This window comes from Xyrauchen texanus, chromosome 13 (assembly GCF_025860055.1).
Source record: "Xyrauchen texanus isolate HMW12.3.18 chromosome 13, RBS_HiC_50CHRs, whole genome shotgun sequence".
Taxonomy (NCBI): domain Eukaryota; kingdom Metazoa; phylum Chordata; class Actinopteri; order Cypriniformes; family Catostomidae; genus Xyrauchen; species Xyrauchen texanus.
The window spans coordinates 20,165,660-20,185,854 of record NC_068288.1 but is presented as its reverse complement, the minus strand read 5'-3'; the positions used below and the strand labels follow the sequence as shown (position 1 = coordinate 20,185,854).

Below are 20,195 nucleotides of genomic sequence, written 5' to 3'. Positions count from 1 at the left end.
ACCCAATTGAATAAGCACATGCCATTTACATTTGGCCACATCAGTGTGTCTCCGCCAAATGGATATAAATCTTTAATTCCTGTGATATTGTTGTTGATTATGCTAATGCCAGGCAGCAAGTTTAAAAGATGCATTATTTGATTCCAAATGGCTTTGCCCTGTGCTTTTGTGTGACATGTTAGATATGTCCATGTTAGTGTTGGGATAAACGATTATTTTTTAAACGATTAATCTAGCGATTTATTTTTTCGATGCATCGATTAATCTAGCGATTCCAGTCCGATTCGATTATCTCCCCATTAATTGACTAATAGCAATTTATACATGTTGATTTACATATCTGAATGGAAAAAAAAAATAATTCCTTAACATTGCAATATATGTTTATTGCTCTAAAATTCCAAAATAAAAGACTATACAAGTGAAAAGTAATGCATTCTTAGTCAGAGGTAGCATTTAATAAAACCTTGAAGCCTTGAAAACACATAGGCCTAGCTTACTGAAAAAAGTGCATCTTGTAAATCTTCTTTCAGATTAAAATAACAACAACTTGATGTCTAGCATTCAATAAAAAAATAAAAAGGTCACCCAAAATACTTGTTTAACAGCGACAGTGGGAGCCAGCAGCCTGTCATGGCGTCCTTCCTGAACCAACAGAATTGAACATTTATGTTGAAAACACATTCCTAGCTTACTGAAAAAAGTGCATCTTTTAATTCTTCATTCACATAAAAATAACAACAACATATAGTAGTAATACACTCTGCCTCTCACCTTTTTCTTAAACTCAAAATTCAAAAATAAATTTCAAGTAAAAGTGTACAAGAGCAAAATAATGCATTCTGATTTCTAGCATTCAATAAAAAAATAAAAAGGTCACCCAGCCACCCTTTCTTAGAGCTATTGTAAACGTGGGGGCTTTAAGCTAATACAGAAAGTGCTTTTCCAACAAAAAATAAATAATGAAAATAAACATTCAGAATTCAACATTTATGTTGAACATACTGAAAAAAAGCATCTTCATTCACATGCAAATAACAACTTACACTCTGACACTTTCCGTTCACCTTAAGAATACTGTGAGTGTGTGCGTGAGTGAGTGTGTGCGTGCGCGCGCATGCGCGGCGCCTCTTCAGGTGCTGGTGCATTGCCGTGGTGCTAGAATGGAAGGCCATCTCCATTTTGCAAAGACGACATATCACGTAATTGTTTCCTTTAATTTAAAAGAATTCCCATACTTTAGAGGAACGAGTGCCTTGCACTTCTGATAGTCTGAGGAGCCACTCGTGTTGCTACTACTCTCTGGCGCCGCCATCTTTGTTTTGGGTCTGACGAATAGACGCGGATATTTTGCGTCGACGTATTTTTTGTTGTCCCAGCCCTAGTCCATGTGCGTCAGCTGCGCTCTTTGTCAGTGTTTAGTTTGTTTCTTCAGCGATCTGCATCAAAGTTCTCCCTCTCCTACTGTCTGCATCTATTTCTTAATTTGGTATTATTTATTGTGCAATGTGAATACAAATACTCTGTACCCTTAGGGGGGTATTTACAATAGGTCTCTGCATGTGTTTTTGCTGATCGGTTTGCTATCTGATCGTGTAAATGCCCTCCAAGATGGATTTGAGACTGATATAAATCCTATCACTCCAGATGTGATTTGAGCCACATTCCAGACAAAGCTCAGCCAAGTGTAAATACATTTGTCTGTTCAAACCACATTTGTAAATATTACTATGCCCAAACATAAAAATATAAAAAATTGCAAGTCATGTAATTTTTATTTTGTATAGCACCTTTCACAACACGCATCATTTCAAAGCAGCTTTTCAGAAAATCATCCATTAACAGAAAATGGAACTGTAATGTCTGTTTTGCGTAATGCGTAGTTTGATCAAATGTGATTGTGGATTGTGTTTAAAACAATTTGAATATAATACCAATATTAATTATGTATAGTCATGGTTTAAAATTATTGAACTAAGTAAGTGTTAAGGGTCAGTGTTTACACACAGATTTGTAAGAACTGTAAGATAAATGACTATTGTCTTTGAAGTCCACCCTGGATTAACTGCAGAAGTTCACATAGATGCATTGTCCTTTGTTAGTTGGCAGATGAAGGGTTTTGTTGACAATTAATTGGTAGTCTATGTATTTCATTATAAGAGTATAGTCCATCATTAGGCCGAGGTAATGCAGGCAGAGATCAGTGAGGTGCATCGCAGTTCAACCAGTTGGTAATTTCAGTGAGGTCTATCCTAAATCCAAGTATAAAAAACATATAAAAATAAATATAAAACCATTCAAATGATGTATCCCATGTCTTATGGTTGGTGTTGGCATCAGTTCATCCTCTGATGTCCATCGTAATAAACTGTGAGATGGCGTCTCACCAGTGTGTCTTTGATCCTGTGCTAACCAAATGGACCCCATCTTCACACTTCAATAGATCACTGGATAGTGAGAAGTCACTTCCAGCACCTATTCAATCAGCACTGGTGCCCCCAGGGATGTGTGCTCTCCCCACTACTCTTCTCCCTCTACACCAATGACTGCATCACCAAGGACCCCTCTGTCAAGCTCCTGAAGTTTGCAGATGACACCGTTGTCATCTGCCTCATCCGAGATGACGATGAGTCTGCATACAGAAGTCATGTCAACCTGGAGCTCAACACGCTCAAAACGGTGGAGATGATTGTGGACTTTAGGAGGAACACCCCAACGCTGACCCCCTTTACCATTCTGAACAACACTGTGGCAGCAGTGGAGTCATTCAGGTTCCTTGGAACTACCATGTCACAGGACCTGAAGTGAGAGAAACACATTGACTCAAAAGGCCCAGCAGAGGTTGTACTTCCTTCGCCAGCTGAGGAAGTTCAACCTGTCTAAGGCGCTGCTGATACATTTCTTCTCAGCAGTCATTGAGTCTGTCCTCTGCACTTCATTAACGGTATGGTTTGGTTCAGCTACGAAATTAGACATCAGAAGACTACAAAGGACAGTTCGGTCTGGTGAGAGGATTATTGGTTATCATGCTGGAATACTGCCCTGCGGCCCAGTCTCCGAAGGGAAGGGATCATGCTCTGCTACATTATGTCACAGTACATGTTGGCATTCATGGTTCCCTCAATGAACTGTAGCTCCCCAGTGCCAGCAGCACTCATGCAGCCCCAGACCATGACACTCCCACCACCATTCTTGACTGTAGGCAAGACACACTTGTCTTTGTACTCCTCACCTGGTTTCTGCCACACGCTTGACACCGTCTGAACCAAATACATTTATATTGGTCTCATCGGACCACAGGACATGGTTCCAGTAATCCATGTCCTTAGTCTGCTTGTCTTCAGCAAACTGTTTGCAGGCTTTCTTGTGCATCATCTTTAGAAGAGGCTTCCTTCTGAGACGACAGCCATGCAGACCAAATTGATGCAGTGTGTGGCGTATGGTCTGAGCACTGACAGGCTGACCCCCCACCCCTTCAACCTCTGCAGCAATGCTGGCAGTATTCATACGTCTATTTCCCAAAGACAACCTCTGGATATGATGCTGAGCACGTGCACTCAACTTCTTTGGTCGACCATGGCGAGGCCTGTTCTGAGTGGAACCGTTCCTGTTAAAACACTGTATGGTCTTGGCCACCATGCTGCAGCTCAGTGTCAGGTCTTAGCAATCTTCTTATAGCCTAGGCCATCTTTATGTAGAGCAACAATTATTTTTTTCAGATCCTCAGAGTGTTCTTTGCCATGTGGTGCCATGTTGAAGTTCCATTGACCAGTTTGAGGGAGTGTGAGAGCGATGACACCAAATTTAACACACCTGCTCCCCATTCACAGCTGAGACCCGGGTCATGACACCGGGGAGGGAAAATGGCTAATTGGGCTCAATTTGGACATATTTTCACTTAGGATTGTACTCACTTTTGTTGCGAGCAGTTTAGACATTAATGGCTGTGTGTTCAGTTATTTTGAGGGGACAGAAAATTTACACTGTTATACAAGCTGTACTCTCACTACTTTACATTGTAGCAAAGTGTCATTTATTCAGTGTTGTCACATGAAAAGATATAATCAAATATTTACAAAAATGTGAGGGGTGTACTCACTTTTGTGAGATACTGTATGTGTATGTGTGTATCTATAGATGTGTATTTATTTTATTATTATCTATGTCTTGCTGCTGTTTTTGTATTGTTGTGCACTGGAAACTCCTGTCACTGAGACAAATTCCTTGTATGTGTAAACATACTTGGCAATAAAGCTGATTCTGATAAGTTAACTGATTGATGCACCAACATTTCGGCCGAAAATATGAATGGAAACAGATAAGATAACATAAACTTTGATATGGATGAAACTATATGGATGAAGATTATAGAATGTCGGTTCTGCAGTCTTGACACACGCTCCCAATGCTTGGTGTGTGATTTCATGTGGCTGGCAACCATAGTTACCCATACCCATTCTTGAAAAAATATCCAGTAGTTTTTTTTTTTTCTTAAAAAAAAAAAAAAAGTTTGTTCAGAATATGCAATTTACACCAAGAATTTGTATTTCTCAAGAGTAATGTTTTATAAATTATAGGCCTAGAGGTATAATCTGTAACATCCCTCTAGATTACCTCTATTATACCCACCCCTCTCCTCTTCTCTGTAGTATAACTCTGTTATATCCCCACCTCTCTATATTATACCCCCCGGTTAGAGAAAGTTTTCCGTGTGAATAAATGTGCAAAATAGGGCTACACAAACAAAATAAAATCGAAACCACGATATGACCTTGTGCGATTAAACGGGAAGGGCTGCGATTTGATTAAATAAATAGTCTGCTCCCTTCAAAGTTTATTTGCGCTGCTCTGTCCAGTCTATATTAAGTTAGAGCATTGTTAGTGTTTTCAGAGCAGTTCTGTGCTCCACAACTGCCTCTCATGCTTAAAGTAACAGAAGTGCTCTGAGTTCAGTTCTGTTTGCTTACGTGCGCTAAACGCTTTATTTACACTAAACTGGCACGTCCTGTGTGAAGTGTTTTTATTATCTGCGGTAGCAGAATCTCAGTCTCCGCAAGGCACAGGTATCATAGTAATGCTGAATACAAGCTGGGGTATAATTCAAACATCTTTATTAAATGATTGCTGAGCAAACAGCATTAACAGCAACACCTGTAGAGTCCAGAAACATCTCATCTTCCAGTCTCCTGTCATTTGTTTACCTCACGAGAGAGCGTGTGGCCCTTATTACACTCCTCGCGGAAACAAGTAAATGCGGAACTAATATTACCAACATCCAACAAAATGAAAAGGAAGGAACATGCATATAATAAATCTATATACAATATTTAGTTACTATAATATAATGCATTGCAAAATGTAATATAATAAAATAATGAATTAAAATAATAAAATTAAATGGTAACATACTAACCAAAATTTGCACTTTAAATGTACACCAGTTATCAGTTAAACTTTTGACATTAAGCCTCATTCTTTAGGACTATCTTATATACAGTAAAGAATAGTTTGTATAAGCCTACTAGTTTTTAAGGCCTAGAATAAAGAGTAACATTTATATTTTGTGTATACTGAATTATTAAATCAATCAACATTATTTTTGACAGCAAAAACTAGGCAAAACTATTGTTTTACCAACAGGGAAATGTAGTTAACAGTGACATTGAGCAGGAAGCTTACATATAACCAGTTTTGACAGAGCTGCATCGATTGATGAGATGAAAAGAAAATTGGAGATCGTGATCAGATGTTAAAATCCTGATTGGTGCATCCCTTTGTAACACAGTCAAGTTGAAGACTGACAGTCAAGAATGATTAGTGGGCTGAGACCCTATTACAAAATGGACAAAAACAGGTACATAGTGCATGGTTACATTTGGATATGAAGAAGACATTGTTTCACTGTTTATATTTTTATTTGTTTGTGGTTGAACTGAAAAAAGGTCTCAATTTAGTTCTTTTTAAGAGGGCTCAAGTGTGAAATCCCCAGTAGCCTTTTTGCAGTTGAACATGTGGAAAAAATTACCATCATAATCGTAGGTCAAATCGCAATATTTAAAAAAAAAAAAAAAAATCGCAATTTGACTGTCCAATCGTGCAACCCTAGTGCAAAATATACGTTTTTATTGACTCAATCAGTTGTAACTGTGATTTGTGTGAAAGTGAATAAAAAAAAAAAAAAAAACAGTTCTTGGAGCACCTTTAGTGTTCAATTCACCAGGAAATGGCAGCGACACACGTTCTAATTTTGCTATAGTAACGTTCATTCCATGAGACTAGGTTGAGGTATATAAATATTTGAATACTTAGTTTCTGTTTTATCTGTTACAGTATGATAATGTTTTTATTTTGCATATTATCGTCAACTAATAATTTTTTGTTGACAAATTATATTGCATTTTAGTCAAAGTAAAATTGACAAAAATGAATAAATATTACTTGAAATGTAGACTAAACTGAAATGAGGACTAGAATGCAAAACTGGGAATCATAAAATAAAGACAACATTCTGCCTGATCTGCACGTAGAAAAACAAACATACAGCGTGACTAGTGCAGTCTGATTCACAAACATATCACTTTTATGAGCTCATATGATTCACAAACTCCTGAGTTAAAGTTTGAATTATAGGGGCATTATGGTGGATCATATAGTGTTGCAACATTGCTTACCCTTGTGTGACCAGTGCTCTTTTGGTTTTTACTTTTGTGTATATCTGAAGTTGTGTTGTAATGTTCTTGAGGGGTTCCAGGGCCGCCTCAAGCTGATTAGCTAGCACTTTATTCCATTACATAACGACTGAACTGGATCATACACGCCACCATGTGAAAGTGAAATCCTCCCATACTGCAGTGCAGAGGAATATTACACTCAATGCATGCCACTAATTATTCTGATAACTTGTCATTGCATTGAATTTTGAGAATGATGCTGCTTTCCAGAATGCATGCCATGCCTATGAATCCTCAGATAAATTGAAAAATTTCTGCTATCTCACACTTTCTCCTGCTCCACAGGGTGATGCTCGGGGTCAGATGGTCTCAGAACGCCTGGGTCTTGGTCATAATCTGGACCTCTCGGACACCATGGTCCAGCAAAAGCTGGATGAGATAAAGGACCAGATTAAACGAGAGATCCGTAAAGAGTTGAAAATCAAAGAAGGAGCAGAGAACTTAAGGAAGGTTACCACAGATAAGAAGAGCCTGGCTTATGTTGACAACATGCTAAAGAAGTCCAACAAGAAGGTGGAGGAACTACACCAGGAGCTTCAGGAACTGAACGCACATATAGTGGTGAAGGATCCGGAGGAGCTTGTAGGTATGGCTGACTTCACTTCTCTATGTATTTTTTTTCTCTTACTGTACCGTTAGACAATGCAAGCATTGTGTACATTTTTGTATTTGTTTTCAAGCACATGACTGATTAAAAAATGACCACAACTATTATGTTTTTTTGCACGTGGTACAAGAATTGGTAAAAGATGATTTAGTAAGAAAGGTAAATTGATCTGCTACATTTGAGTCCTTTCACTGATCCATATTAATGTATTTGCTCTAAAATGATTAAAATGTTGCTATTTCAGTCAGAACCATAATTTTATGTCATTGTTACAAAGTAGATCCATTATCCTTTTTACATTAAAGGTGCAGTATGTAAGATTCAGAAACCCTTGTTATTAATGCCACCTTTGGCCATTTAAGTGAACTGCAGCCAGCTACCTGTTGCTCGTGTTCACACTCGCAACTCGCGCACACACTCCATAGGGATGCAAGCATCGGCCAAAACAATGATGTAATATACAAAGAGACAACGTGATTCACCGGCATCATGCTGACAGATGAGGTAGCATAATTCAAATGACACTGTTATGATTATTTTATTACACACTTAGAGACTGTATATTATATTTGAACCTCCAGTGCTGGAACAGGGCTGGAACAGGGCTAAAACAAAGAGTGGATATAGGTCTGACTATGTGAGACTGTAGTTTGAAGTAATCACTTTTCTTTGCATGATACATTGACTGCATTTAAACGATAGCCTATGTTGGCATTAGCTAGCTAGCCAGTTTATCAATAACTGTTAGCAAAATTTGGTGGATGATGACAGTAGCTGTTTATAAAATAGACATTTATAAATATGTTGATACAATTCAGTATTGATGTGATTCAATCACAACTGTCATTTTGATATATCAACTATATTTCTCATGCTTTGCAGTTATGTAAGCTTACCTGTCTGATAAGAAGAATGCCAATTCAGGGTCTGTTTTGATCTCCAAAACCAAACAAAGTTCACTCCAGGAATCAAATGTCCTGCCGATGTTCACTCTAGTTTTCATTCGACCACGATCACGTTCCCGCTTAGCCAGACTGGATTCAGTAGATATGTTGTTTTTTTTTTTTTTTTTTGGGCGTACTCCAAGTTTGTGTAGGAGCGCACAAACATCACATCCTTCGCGACCCACTCCCTTTGCATGACAATCAGTCTACAGGCTTTAATAGGCAACCTAGGAAGTCCAGGAAGGGCTAATTTTTTAAGTTGTGTTATAAACCGTTCACACATTGGCAAAAAAAAAAAAAGGCTAATATTACATGAAAATTGTTACATATTGCACCTTTAAGAACTAAAACAGTAAAACATCAAGGCATAGTTAAAACGTTTTTTTCTCTAAATGAAAACAAGAATAAAATGTCACAATTTTTAGGAGTATGCTCCAATAAACAATAGTAAGCAGTAATATTGAGCAACAGTGTATGAAATTAGCACCCATGGCACATTAAATTCGGGTACTTTTTGTGCAGTGACGGAAATCTTTTTAATTTGGAATTCATTTTGGAGATCTACCCGCTACTGTGGTGGGGTGAGCTAGCTGTAAGATGTCTCAGTGACATGTGAAATGTCTTTAGGCACACAGACTCACACTTGAAACGCATTTGTTTGAATTTTTTAAAGACTAGACAAAAGAAAGCTGTCTATGTGTGTGTCTGTCTGATTTGCTGTCTGTTGCTTCTCACGGAACAATCACACATAGTGTTTTCACTGTTCTCTGTCAGTCATCTGGAAACATTTTGCAAGAATAGTGTTGTATATGTGAAGTTGAAAGCTGCAAACGTTCTCCGACCATCACAGGAGCTTCTTGAGTTTAGTTTGCTTTATTTCCATGTTTATTGTGTTTTACATGCATTTTGAACACTACTCTGAAGTTAATATGCCAATGATTCCATATATTTGTGGATGTTACCATAAAAAGCAATGGTCATGCAGCAACATTGGGGCTATAAGTGAATTGTCATGTGTAGTCATAATAATTCAGTCCAGCTTTATAAATAGTGCTTGAACAACAAGAATCTCCTCTGTGATTGTATACACTTTCGCCTCTGTGTGTGTTGCAAACGTACCATTATGATGATAATGGTATTATGTATTAATATGTGTTATACAGTAGTATATGTTCTATGTTTGTTAATTTCTTACATTTCTTTCACACAAAGGTTATCGAACTCCATACGAGTTATCCTTAGTAGGCTTCAGTGAACAACATCCAATAGAACATTTAGTCCAACAGTGTGCACATTTATAGAAATGTTTATATATTCTCTTATTTATTTCATAAATAATTATTTATGTCTATTTTGCTCTAAATTATGGGATATGATCCGCTGACATGCTGTAATTCTTTCATATGGTGATTTTCAAACCTTCACAAAGCTAGAAGGTGCACAAGTTCTCTGTCCAAATATGGTGAAGATATAGAGGAAGTTATGACATCATGCATACCTCAGTTACCACATGACGGGGACTTCCTCATACTATAGTAGGATAAATTACGTATCAAGCATAAAACGAATCAGTTGACTGCTGAGACTTATTGTAATAAATGGATGACAAAAATATATGGTTTGTCTATTATTTCCATGCAGTCTCTGGTGTTTGTATAAAATTATTGACTGTTCTGTAGCTGTAATTGCAGTAAATGCTGTACACCTGCTATGTCTTCACCTGCCAATAATCTGCTTTCTGCCTCATATGATTTGGAATCCACATGAGATTATTAAAACTGACTTCTATAACAACTCTATTATGATTGGAAGTAAAATATATTCACAACATAATGTTTACTATTCTTTATTTAGGCACTAATGCTAACAGCTAATGCAATTTGCGGCCATAAGCACAATACATGATCTTGCAAAATGATTAATTTAAGTACAATTTTTAAAGTTATCCTCAAATTTGAAATCGAGCATTATCAGATGGCTTCAGTGTCATATGTTATTTCATATAAATATTTATGTAAAAAGAAAATAGTTGATCATTTTACAAAAAATTTGAGCTTTTCTAACAATTTGTTTTTCAGGACCTTTATTGATTTTTACTTTTTAACAACAAACTTCCAAGTGTCTCCTTTCAAAAGAGACCACAATAATGCCTGTAATGCAATGTGGGGATGAACTACAGCCATTGGATTTTTAGTATGTCCTTTTAGGCTTGTGCTCAAACAATGGTGCGCATTAAAGGCACATTTAAATTATTGGGACATTCATAATTTTGCTTAATTTTGTATAACCAGCAAAATCATAATGAATATTTTTATGATTTTGGATATGTAGCATGCCAGTACCATGGATTTTTGCATATCGACTATGAACGTTGTATTCTTTTAACTAACTTGGAGTACCATTTAACTAGATGCATGAATATTGTAATTACTGAATCCATCACTCTTTGGTACTTTTTGGCAAGAGCTCTGTCTCCAAAACAACATTTATCAGTGAATAATACTCTGCCCTGACAAGCACTCCTGTAAATAACTTTAACCCAACAAAACAAGGAACAATTTAACATTTAACAGAGTTTTAAGAGGATTGTTGTCCAAAATAGGAGGTATTGTATTTGTTTCTTTGCTTTGCTGATTTTGAATTTTTATATCACAACCTATTTAAACCATCGGTTCCATATAGAAGGATTAAATGCTGTTCATTTAAATGCAACAGTCTCCCTTCCCCCATTCGCCCTTCCCTATGTGAATTATCAGCGCTCAAATGATAATGGTAGCCTATAATGTGAGAACCTCAAAGTTATTTAAATTATTGCAAATAAACAGCATGACGTGAATGGATTGATGTATGTTTTTCATCTTCTTGTGTCTTGAGTGTTTTATGCTGATGGCATTGTAATAACTCGTAGTTTGACTCATACGAGCCCTTTATGTTGCTTTGTTTCTTGATTAATTTGAGTTGTGCTTCAGGGGACCTTTGTTTTAATTAGAACATTATCTTTGCTTTTTCATTTGTTTGCGTCTGAATGCTTAACTATGTCTGTTCTTGGTTAGTCTATGCAAATATATGTGAAGCCTAAACATTTGATGAATGTTTCTTGAATATGTCTGTTTAGACTTCATATTTTCTGGCAAGATTAGGCTAAGCAGAAGCAACCTGTAGCCAAACTCCATCTCAAGAAGGGGGATGAATGGTGACAGAGGGATTAGGGGAGAATTAGGGCAGGAAGTGTGTCTCTTCCTGGCTCCAAAAAGTGGGGAAACTGAAACTGTGATTTATTTTTTTATGTATTTTTTTGCTTAGTCAATTCCACAAACATTTCATGACATTCAGTGTAATTGTATAAGAGCCAGATTGCGAATTTTTGCTCTTTACACGCAGTCCCAAATTAAACTTGTTAAATGTTAAGGAACTAGTTTGATCACAATAATATAGCTGCAATCCGCAATTGTGGGGCCAAGCACCTAAATAGCCTACAGACCTATTTGACCTACATGACCCATACAGAGCTCCAGACTGCGACTAAATGGTCGCAGTTTGTGACCATTTTTCCCACTGGTGCAGCATAATTTTGTGATGGGTCACTCTGGTGCAACTGCAGTGTTGTACCTCTCTCTCTGTCGTTCCCTCTCTCTCCCCATTTATGCGCAGATTTTTTTTCTGTGCGCATTCACAAGAGAGTTGAGCGTATGATGTATCTATTTCACGACTAAACTATCGGAACTATTTGTCCTATGCTCGGTTCACTTTCAGAAAACGAGTTTTTTAACATTTAAAAACGTTTAGATATCTTAAATCTAACCCTCTTTACCTCAGATCACATTTGCTGAGATTCTTCATAATGTCAATTGCATTATGATGCTAAAATTAGTTTTAGATGACAATCAAGTTTAGGTGGTCATTAACAGTTGCTGGACAAATATGCGGGACATAATGCAGTTGTAATGGCAATGCTTTAGACCAGTGGTTCTCAGCACAGGGTTGCTCAAACTGTTTTCAAGAAAGAAAAAAAAAACAGACAGGGCATCATTTGAGGACTCGGTGTATTTTTATTGCTTTTCATGTAGAATGTACATAAATGATATTGCATTTTCATTTTAATGGGGAGAGGTGGATCTTAGCCTGCCTTTTATCTAGCTGTCAGTGCAGACACGTTTCAGTCAGACTCCGCACGTCAGCCGAGCGGATTTCATATTGGTAAGAATATATGGATATCTTCATCACACGTGCAATAAGGAGTTGTGGCAACGAGTCATCAGCACCAACCCCTAAGAAGTGTTAAACACAGAAGTATGACATTAGCAATCTTCAGTTTGGCTTTAAGGTGGCTGGTGCAGATGCTTAACCGCTGCCTCGGTGTGTCATGTGCAGGTTTGCTGGCAAATAATGATAGCATGAAGCTATGCAACTTGAAGCGACATTTAGAAACCAAACACTCAAAGACAAACCCTTAGATTTCTTTCAAATTAAAGTTATCTTGCCTTTCACCGCAGAAACGCAACATCAGCAAACACACATCAGTGTCTAACAGGTGTCTAGAAGCATCCTACTACGTCTCGCAACGAGTTGCTAAATTAGGAAAACCTCACACAATTGCCGAGGTGCTAATCTTACCTGCTGCCAAAGATATCTGTCAAGTCATGTTTAGAGAGGAATTCGCACAACAGATTGGTGAAATCCCCCTTTCTAACGACACCGTTAGCCACCGCATATCTGACATGGGAAGCAACGTTAAGGAGCAATTGCTAGCTAACATCATGCAAAGCCAGTACTATGCCCTGCAGCTTGATTAGACAAGTGATGTTGCAGGGCTAGCACAGTTGCTTACCTATGTCAGATATATAAAAAAAAAATTATATTCAAGTGGACATTCTTTTCTGTCAGCCTCTTCCAGTGCACACAACTGGTGAGGCATTGTTTGAAGTTCTGGATGGGTATATACGGGATGCAGGCATGTCATGGGATAAGCACAGATGGGGCCTGTTCAATGACTGGGAGGGTTAGCAGTCTTGTCACTCATGTCCAGCATTTAGCCCCTTTAGTGAAGTGGACCCACTGTATGATTCATCGCAAATCTCTCGAATCAAAGCAAATGCCTTTGAGTCTCTGGAGTCAGTTTTAAAGCAGGCAGTGCAAATGGTCAATATCATTAAAGCACCGCCATTAAATGCCTGCTTGTTTTCATTGCTTCGTCAGGAAATGTGAGCCGAACATGAGCAGCTCCTATTTAACACTGAGGTTGATAGGCACAGCATCAGGACCAATATTACAGTCCTATCAGATACTGTTCTGCTCCCTTTTGATTTCAATTCCATCTTTGCATTTTTTGTGAAATAAAAATAACAGTAAGCTGGCTAATTTCAATGAATTGTTTCAATACTCTCCCCGTTTTACCAAAACTTCGGGGGTGGGTGTGGTGTGTGTGTGTGTGTGTGTGTGTGTGTGTGGGGTGGAGGGACATCTAAGAGGCAAAAGGTACAAATTTTTGTATGGAAACGGCTTAAGGCCAGATTTCTTTTGTGATTAAACCAAAACTTCTGCGACTTTTTGAAAAAAAATTTTAAGGCATGATGTCATCACGCACACAATTCTATTCGATAAAAGGCCATTTGAATGGAAACAGGCAGAAGATGGCAAATTTCCCAAACTTTTTTTTACTCATTTTCACTTTGTCGATTACAAAATGGCACAAAAGGGGATGGAAAATGGGCTAATGACAGCTTTGCAGATCCTTTGCATTCTAGCTGTCAGTTTGTCCAGACATTTCACCCCCTCGCTTCCTGTAGCACTTGCCATAGATGTGGCTGTCTTGCCGGGCACATCTCACACACCATACAGTCTAGCTGATCCTACAAAAGCTCAATAGGTTTAAGATCCATAACACTTGACGGTGTTTTTTTGACCACTCTAACCTTTTTCTTTTTGTTTTTCTGTTTCAAAAGTGGCTTTTTCTTTGCAATTCTTCCAATAAGTTCTGGACCCCTGAATCTTCTCTTTAGAATCAGAATCAGCTTTATTGCCAGGTATGTGTGCACATATGAGGAATTTGACTCAGGATTGTACATTGTTCACGATGTGCTTACTCATACAAAAATACAATAATAAAATAAAATCAGACACCGGCTACAGTGTAGACAACACAAATATACACACTATGAACAAAAACAATATAGACATATTGACAAATAGTGCAGTGATCAGAGTGCAAAGAATGCAGGAGTAAAGTTATTATTATCATTATTATGTACATGTCAGAGGTGGATGTGAAATACAGGTAAACATACATACATACATGTACACAGTGCGATGAAGCATAGTGCAAAGGATGCTGGAATAAATAGTATAGGTATTTTATGCAGGAGTTGTTACTTGAGGTAGGTGGATTGGTATACAGTATATACAATATGACAATATAACAGTATGAACATTATGAACAGCTATGAAATAGAGAATGATTAATAAAATTAAGTAGTAACCAGTAAAAAGATGTCTGATTAGAGACAGAGTTACTGGGTTATTGCACAGGAATTGTTCCTGACACTGTGAGTCAAGAAACTTTACTGTTGTAGATCTTTACAGCAGTAGAATTCTGTTTACTGTTGAGCAGGTAGAATTCAATGAAGCTGTCAGCTGAGGGACATGTGAGGTGTCTATTTCTCAAACTAGAGACTCTGATGTACTTATCCTCTTGTTTAGTTGTACATCTGGCCTTCCACATCTCTTTCTGTCCTTGTTAGAGCCAGTTCTCCTTTGTTTTGTTTTTTGGCAATTTCAAGCATTGTGTAGTTTTCGTTTTCCAAAACAATGATTGACTGATGAGTTTCTAGAGAAAGCTGTTTGTTTTGCCATTTTTTCATTCATATTGACCTTAAGACATCCCAGTATAATGCATACTGTGGCAACTCAAACACAGACAATGTTAAGCTTCATTTAATGAATCAAATAGCTTTCAACTCTTTAATATAATGGCAAGTGATTTTATAGTACCAAATTAGCAATTTAGCATGATTACTCGAGAATAATGGCCGCTGGAAATGGGGCCTTTCTAGATTTGATAAATTACTTTTTTCAAATAATGATGGTGCTGTTTTTTACATCAGTAATGTCCTAACTAAATTGTATTATCAAATAGATACCATTTTGGTGAATAAAAGTACCAATTTTCTTCCGAAATAGCTAAATCTGAACATCATTCCAAACCTTTGGCTGCCAGTGTGTATTATATTATTTTATGCAATAGTAAAATATGAATGTCCTAAGTTCTTAACCTTCAAGTTATTTTAATGCTCTGATTAAACCCACAAGCGCCATGTCTGTTGCCATCCATCCATCCATCCATCGTCAACCGCTTATCCTGTGTACAGGGTCACGGGGGGCTGGAGCCTATCCCAGCTAACATTGGGCGAAAGGCGGGGGACACCCTGGACAGGTCGCCAGTCCATCGCAGGGCCACACATAGACAGACATACACTCACACTCACCTCCACATCCACACCTAGGGCAATTTTTTTTGGAGACACCAATTAACCTAGCCTGCTTGTCTTTTGGATGGTGGGAGGAAGCCGGAGTACCCGGAGAGAACCCACGCAGACATGGGGAGAACATGCAAACTCCACACAGAAAGGCCGGGGCAACCAGGGTTTGAACCCACGACCTTCTTGCTTTGAGGCAACAGTGCTAACCGCTGCACCACCGTGCCGCCCCATAAAACGCCCATGTATGTTGCATTTTATTTTATTTATTTGGTAACAAATAAATGAGCAATGTGTCATCTGAAGTTTTGTTGTCTGGGACATGATCAAATGCTGCACTCTAATAAATGCTAAAAAACAAAATACCTTTTAAATGTTCATTTGTGGCTTCATCCGACAATCTAAATTGTTTAATAAACAACACTGTAAATTGTGAATTTGTGATGTTAGAAAGTTTGGCATATGTTGCAATGGTTAGGCATTATTCAAGCTTATCGCGAAAATTAAAAGGGATTTCAGTTCTTCTTTTTTACAGATAGTATTTAAGTTGCTCTTATAAGCTGTATGAACAATTTAAATGTCACACCTGTTAGTAAATGTAGTTGCCAATCACAAACACTGTTTGAACATGGCTAGAAGAATCACCCTTGTAGATAATGCAGATGATTTGTTTTGACCGAAATCTACTCTTTGGTTTAAGAGGATATTTTTTATGGTTATATAATCGTAGTTACGAGGGTAGCAGAAGCAACCTGTAGCCGAGGGTATTGCTATAAAGGTGGTTTATGACAGGGGTTTTCAAACTGGGGGCCGCAAGAGGAAGCTAGGGGGTCCGTGAAAAACTTGACTGAAAAAAAAAAAAAACATATTTATATATGTAAGATTATAATTTTTTACATAATTTGTTTTTTAACCTAAAGATGTTAATAACCAAATAAACATACAATTTCGTGATGTATAAGAGTGGTTCCTTGTAACATGTTTATCCCAAAATACTTTGCGCCGTTTACGTTTTGCACTTATAGTAAGGTGAACGGAGCAATTAGCGGCTAAATACATGCACTTCAAATGATGGAAAGATTTTTGAATAATCGCGCTCCTGCAAGCAGTTTGTGTCAATCTGACTTGGCGAACACTAAACAAAAACTAGAAAATATGACGACATCTTACATAACGTTTGGGCATTAAATTACCAGCTACTAAAGACATTGTCAGGGAGCTATTTGGAGAGGAAGCGGCACGAAAAGTAGATTGTGTGCCTTTGTCGGACAATACAGTGAGCAGACGCATAGGTGACATGTCCAATGATATTGCTTCGCAGGTTTTAGAACAAGTGCAAGCCAGTGAATATTTTGCACTGCAGTTGGATGAAAGCACTGATGTTGCAAATCAAGCACAGCTTATGGCCTACATTCATTTCCTCGGGCAGGACAAATTTATCGAGGAACTTCTTTTTTGTAGACCCCTTGAAGGCAGAACCACAGGGCAGGACATATTTAATATGATGGATCAGTTCATGACGGTCAATTCAATAGACTGGCCTCGGTGTGTTGGTGTGTGCACTGATGGTGCTGCCGCTATGACCGGTAAGTGCAGTGGTGTGGTGACCCTGATCAAAGCGAAAGCCCCCAATGCTGTTGCCACACACTGTATGCTTCACCGTGAGGCTCTTGTGGCCAACTGCATTGATGATGATTTGCATCACGTGCTGGGGGATGTAGTTAAAACTGTGAACTATATAAAATCACACCCCTTGAAACACAGACTATTTGATTTACTCTGCAAAGAAATGGGTGCTGATTATGAGAGCTTGCTGCTTCACTCAGAGGTACGCTGGCTTTCCTGCGGCGCTATGTTAAATCGCGTGTATGCGCTGCGCAAAGAGCTGAGAGAGTTTCTCTCTGGTGAAAAATCAGAGCTTGCCAGCTGTTTTGAAGATGGCTCATGGATACTGAAGTTGTCATACATGGCAGATTTTTTTCCAGCATCTCAGTGTCCTCAAACAGAGCATGCAAGGGCACAATGTTCACATACTGAACGCACAAGATAAGGTGCGCACGTTCACGCAAAAATTATCTCTGTGGGAAAGCAAACTGAAAGAGGGAGTTACAGAAATGTTTACTCTCTATAACCAGGAGTGCATCTCTTCCACTGCTGACAACATCACACCCATAATCCAATCTCACCTGTCACATCTTCAGGGCTATTTTAAACAATATTTCCCAGATTTGAACAACACCCACCTGGACTTTGTTAGAAACCCATTTGCACCAGAGATTGGCACTCATCTGGATCTAGCCGCCCAAGAGCAACTGATTGATTTGAAAATGAGGGAGAGATGAAAACAAAGTTCCCCTGCCTTCCTCTGTCAGAGTTTTGGATGTCTATGAGAAAGGACTACCCTGTTTTGTCTGAGAAGGCAATAAAGTGTCTTTTACCATTTGCCACAACCTACTTGTGTGAAGCTGGATTTTCAACACTGAAAATACTTCAGTCCAAGCACCGGGCCCGTCTGGAGGTCGAAAGTGACATGCGCCTGGCTCTCACTAAAATGAAACCACGCATTGACAAACTGTGTAGAAGCCACCAGGCTCATCCATCCCATTAGGACATCTTGAATCAGTGAATGTGGTGTTGTTTAGTTTGATTCACATGTTTGAATATGCAAATGCTGCCCTTCAGGTTTAACTTTTCATCTACCAGTGCATTAATACTGTGAAAAAATGTACCCTGTTCAGTTAATGTATATATTTTTTAATTGTTCAGAAAAACACAAAAATACAGAAGCTACATATAATTGTAAATTGTGAGAATTATTTTTGGCTATAGGCCTAGTGAGTTGCCAAATAATAAACGAAAATTGTTATTGAAACAGCATTTCATATTTACATTTATTGTAATATGAATTTAAATATGTCTTTACATTATATACAATTATTTATTAAAAAATACATAGTTACCTTTTATATTTTAGGTAAGGGGGTCCCCAGCATGTAATCATCATATTTGGGTTCCTTGTGATTTAAAAAGTTTGAAAACCCCTGATCTATGAGGACATTCCTAGTGCCCCTGTAATTCAAACAACTTAAACATACAAAACAATGTTGTTGTTTTTTTTTATATTTAAAAATGCCAAATGGTTTCTGTGGGGGTTAGGGGATAGAATAGGTACAATATAAAATCATAGTGATAGGAGTGCTGTGTGTGTGTGTGTGTGTGTGTGTGTGTGTGTGTGTGTGTGTGTGTGTGTACGATTGAGAGATTGTGAGAGAGGAACAGAAACAGGGATTTCACCTTATCTTTGCAGGTGTATAATTTGTGGTTAACTGAACTTGTCAGGACATGAGTGGATGATCTAATCATTCTGAACCTTAGCTAATCATAAAATAAGCCTGAAGTGTACTCCATGTTTTTGTGTGCATGTGTTTCAGAGGGAGAAAATTATAGAACTGCTGAATAGTTTGTGTTTTTTGACAAAGAAATCTGAAAACTATGCAAAATTTACTGTCATCAAAGTTTTAACATTATTTGTATAATTTAGTGTCAGCTACTGTTAAGCTCTTTTAGTGACCAAAAAAGTCAAAACATTATTACTGACAATGGTTGTAGGTTTTCTCTTCTGTATTTTCTGTTCATTTTGGTGTTTGCTCAAGCTTGTGCAAGTCTTTCCATGATAGTCTAGCAGTTCTCACGGAGTCTTTGAGAATCTGGTACACGCTGTCACCTGAGAGAATAGTTCTATTCGTCCTGCCTGCACAAGTCCTTCACTGGGTGTCATTATATTATTGTCATTTCTGTTTATTGCACAACCCATCAAAATGTTAGTTAATACAAATAAAAAAAAAAAAAAACACCCTCGTATTGTTTGGCTAAATGTCTTTAGGTGTTGTTACAAAGTTCTTAAAGTGTTGAATGTACCATGAAATTATTCTAGCTGTTGCATATTAAATGAGTTGTCCAAATTGTTATATATCTCCAAAATAAAATGATTTAATCTCAAATCAATATTTTGTGAGCAGTTTGGTAATTCTTCAATGGTGTAAAAAGATTGATTTGCTTCACATTGGTGTCCTCATCATGGTTTATTTTATATTACTTTCTTGTCCAAGAGAGTTAGCGCTGCTTCGTCTTTCAGTACAAGTTTCTTTGCAAAGCCATATTGGTTCTCAAAAGAATCCATAGAGAAATGTGCCGAACAAACGTATAAACCCACATAGATGCGTATAGGAAATTTGTTTAAACCACTCATTCTTAATGTTGGGATGCTTCAGAATAGAGGTCGACCGATATGGGTTTTTTCAGGCCGATGCCGATTTTTTTAAAATCCGGGATGGCCGATTAATGCTGCCGATTTATTTTGCCCGATATTTGGTCAATATGTGCTTGTTTTTAACCACTTATTTGAACCTTTTATTTGAAAGATAAAATGTAACACAAATAA

At 37.8% G+C, this 20,195-nt stretch overlaps 1 protein-coding gene across 2 annotated transcripts in view; it reads left to right on the top strand.

Annotated features, from left to right (window-relative positions):
• LOC127653844 (serine/threonine-protein kinase N2-like) overlaps nucleotides 1–20,195 on the top strand; it is a 99,521-nt gene that overhangs the window by 24,941 nt on the left and 54,385 nt on the right. For both annotated transcript variants that reach the window (XM_052140625.1, XM_052140626.1), the window contains exon 2: nucleotides 7,017–7,317. In XM_052140625.1, the coding sequence (XP_051996585.1) occupies nucleotides 7,017–7,317 (301 nt within the window). The remainder of the gene's footprint in view (nucleotides 1–7,016; nucleotides 7,318–20,195) is intronic.